At 38.1% G+C, this 3,505-nt stretch overlaps 1 protein-coding gene across 1 annotated transcript in view; it reads left to right on the top strand.

Annotated features, from left to right (window-relative positions):
* The first annotated feature begins 314 nt into the window (after nucleotides 1-314).
* LOC107681501 (NEDD8-activating enzyme E1 regulatory subunit) overlaps nucleotides 315-3,505 on the top strand; it is an 11,968-nt gene continuing 8,777 nt past the window's right edge. The window contains exons 1-7 of the mRNA XM_016477812.1: nucleotides 315-411; nucleotides 779-882; nucleotides 979-1,039; nucleotides 1,189-1,219; nucleotides 1,305-1,376; nucleotides 2,152-2,231; nucleotides 2,760-2,869. Of these exons, the coding sequence (XP_016333298.1) occupies nucleotides 362-411; nucleotides 779-882; nucleotides 979-1,039; nucleotides 1,189-1,219; nucleotides 1,305-1,376; nucleotides 2,152-2,231; nucleotides 2,760-2,869 (508 nt within the window). The 5' untranslated portion in view covers nucleotides 315-361. The remainder of the gene's footprint in view (nucleotides 412-778; nucleotides 883-978; nucleotides 1,040-1,188; nucleotides 1,220-1,304; nucleotides 1,377-2,151; nucleotides 2,232-2,759; nucleotides 2,870-3,505) is intronic.

Raw genomic sequence — 3,505 nt, 5'->3', positions numbered from 1 at the left:
TTGACAGAGATGACTGTCAAAGTCAGTCATTCATCAACGTTTAGAATGTATTGTAAAACAAATGTAATCCCCATTTTGTAACCCACTGATACTTTGAATAAACGTCTGCTCACCCTTTTCACGTAGTAGCCTAATTAACAAATCAAATTCTTGTGAAGAAGGGGAAAAAAACTTACAAGTCCCACGATGGACAAATATTAAAAGAGCTAAGGTATCATCCAAGCGGCACAATGGCTCCAGCTCTTGGCCAAACGGAAGAATAACAAGTCTGTCTGTATCGAATCTGCTAATGTCAATCTCCAAATAGTGAAACAGCAGCGTGCCGGTAGGATCGAGCCGTCACAGACAGAGACAGAGGACCATGACAGACCATAAAACGAGCAAAGAGCAGAAGTATGATCGGCAGCTCAGGTACATATCAGTCGGGTTTAAAAAAAAAACAAACAAACACAATAATGCAGTATACATGCACTGCCATTCTCCTTCAGCATTAGTTTTACGCTTTCCAATTGCATTAACGCTGACATACATAGAGGCCCATCGGTCATAGCAAGAGCTTTAATCATTCCAGAGTTACTTTAGATTGATCATGCTTTAATTCAATACTCTGCAGCAACATAATCAGTCTAATTTCCATATATAGCCTATTAACAACCTTACCGATCAGAAACCACTGGATGTATTAATCTGCTTGACTGTTGCCTGTCTGTCTTTGATTATGTTATTATAGCTATACTTATACGCTGGTCATTTATTGGTTGTTATATGTTTGTATCAGGTTGTGGGGAGATCATGGACAGGAAGCACTTGAAAATGCCCATGTGTGTCTCATCAAAGCCACTGCAACCGGCACTGAAATCCTCAAAAACCTTGTGCTGCCAGGTATCAGTATTTCTCCCTGTGCACCTCAAATCATAACACTGAGACATGAATTCATATAGATGATTGTGTTAACATTATTCTTACTCTGCTTTATAGGAATTGGAGCCTTTACCATAGTTGATGGGCACAAAGTGTCAGGGGAGGATGTTGGAAACAAGTAAAGTCACTGGCCTGCCAATCATTGTCTTGTTTTCGTAACAATCTTAAAGAGATTTTTGGTTATAGTGTGATGTATGGATAAATTTATCAGACTGCACCGTATTGAAAATGCGTCTGATTCTGGTCATGCTTTGATCTGTTCTGCAGCTTTTTTCTCACCAGCAGCAGTATTGGGAAGGTAAGCACAGAATTGTGTGTCCATAACAACTCTGTCCAAACCTAAAGTGACGTGTATGTTGAATGATGTTGTGCTTATTTTGCAGAACAGGGCTCAGGCTGCTACTGAACTGCTGCAGGAGCTCAATAGTGATGTGTCCGGAAACTTCGTAGAAGAGGTCAGTGTTAATGTAAACATACTGTAGTTTTACTTTTAGTTTAAACTCGGCTGTACAAAACCAGGTTTGGACACAAAACTATGAAATTGAATGAATAGGAAATGTATAGTGACTGAAATCTTAAGCAAATCAAAACAATCTTATATTTTAAGGTTTCAGGGTTTCCACCATTTGCCAAGATTATTGCTTATAATTCAAATGTAATTTAAAAGAAAAGAAAAAAAACATACACTACCATTCAAAAAGATTTGATTTTTTTTTTATTAATACTTTTATTTACCAAGGATGCATTAAAATATTTAGGTGATATTAAAGACAGTACAACACTGATAACATAGTTTTCAACAATGGTAATAATAAGAAATATTTCTTGAGCACCATGTCATCATGTGATGCTGAAAATTCAACTTTGCCATCACAGGAATAAATTACATATTAAAGTATATGAATATAGAAATCAGTTATATAAAATTATAATAATATTTCACAGTATACTGATTTTAATGTTTTTGATCAAATAAATGCAGACTTGGTGGTCATAAGAAATCTCTCTCAAAAACATTAAAACATCTTCCTGAAACGTTTGAACGGTTGTGTGCATAGGGTGCAATATTTATTAACGTAACTAATTGCAATCATTTAATCATAAGCCTCTATATCTAAAGGAATATAAATTCTAAAGGGACATAAATTCAGTCAAATGTGTTCAGACCTTTGTGAGGTAGTGTATCTTTTCATCTTTTTATCTAAGTTTATCTATTTTTTTGATATTCAGAGTCCTGATAAGCTTTTGGACAACGACCCTGAGTTTTTTCACAGATTTAGTCTGGTCATTGGCGTCCAGCTTCCAGAAAGGTAATACTACTATATAGTAATACTACTATAACACAAATCTGAATATATTGTTCCTTTGTGGGAAGTCATGGCCTAATGGTTAGAGAGTCGGACTCATAACCCAAAGGTTGTGGGTTCGAGTCTCATACCGGCAGGGATTGTAGGTGGGGGGAGTGAATGTACAGCGCTCTCTCCCACCTTCAATACCACGACTGAGGTGCCCTTGAGCAAGGCACCAAACCCCCAACTGCTCCCCGGGCGCCGCAGCATAAATGGCTGCCCACTGCTCCGGGTGTGTGTTCACTGCTGTGTGTGTGCACTTTGGATGGGATAAATGCAGAGCACTAATTCCAAGTATGGGTCACCATACTTGGCCGCATGTCACTTCACTTCAAGAATCGATTCCTCACTGTTTATTTTTTCGTGAGTTACTTTTAAATGCATTACGAAACTGACATGTTAAATAAAAAAACCCTATGCTACTATTTGATTGGTTGTATGTGCTGATTCTTCAGATCAATATATGCCTTTGTATCTTTATTTTGACAGCACGTGTTTGAGGCTGGGCAGTGTGTTATGGGATGCTGGTGTGACGTTCCTTGTATGTCGAACATATGGACTTATCGGTTACATGAGACTGATTGTGAAGGAGCACACAGGTAATATAATCATAATTTCCTGAAGCAAAATATTTTTTCCAGAAATTCGTTTATTAGAACTTGGACAGGATGGTTGAAATGTAGTGCAATAACGTTGCTAAAATTTCATTTTGAATATCCTTAAAGGGGTCATCGGATGCCCATTTTCCACAAGTTGATATGATTCTTGAGGGTCTTAATGAAAAGTCTGTAACATACTTTGGTTAAAATATCTCAATGGTAGTGTAAAAAATAGGGTTGGGTACTGAAACCCGGTACCAATATGGCACCGGTATCTATGTAACCGGTATGTACTAGAACCGAATCCGAACGCAGATTTCGGTGCCTCATTTCGGTGCCATGCCTGAGCGGTCGATTGAAATATTTGTCCTCTGGTTCTCCGAAACGGACGTATGAAACATCATCACTGGCACCGCACATGAAAATTAATTTCCCGACTGAGAAAATGCACGTGAACTCAATTCGAAAAGGTCTAATAATACAAATCCAACACATCTTTGTAGTAACGAGAGTGTCCATGTTGTTTTCACATTCCGACTTAAAAGCACAATTCGGGAAATGAGAGCATTCGAGGAGCGCGTGAATGCAGTAATTACACTTGCTCTGATGGCAGCAGGTAGCCTTCCGTTAACTAAG

This window comes from Sinocyclocheilus anshuiensis, unplaced genomic scaffold, assembly GCF_001515605.1.
Source record: "Sinocyclocheilus anshuiensis isolate Anshui unplaced genomic scaffold, SAMN03320099.WGS_v1.1 scaffold2053, whole genome shotgun sequence".
Lineage (NCBI taxonomy): Eukaryota > Metazoa > Chordata > Actinopteri > Cypriniformes > Cyprinidae > Sinocyclocheilus > Sinocyclocheilus anshuiensis.
This window is presented reverse-complemented; position numbering and strand designations above follow the sequence as displayed.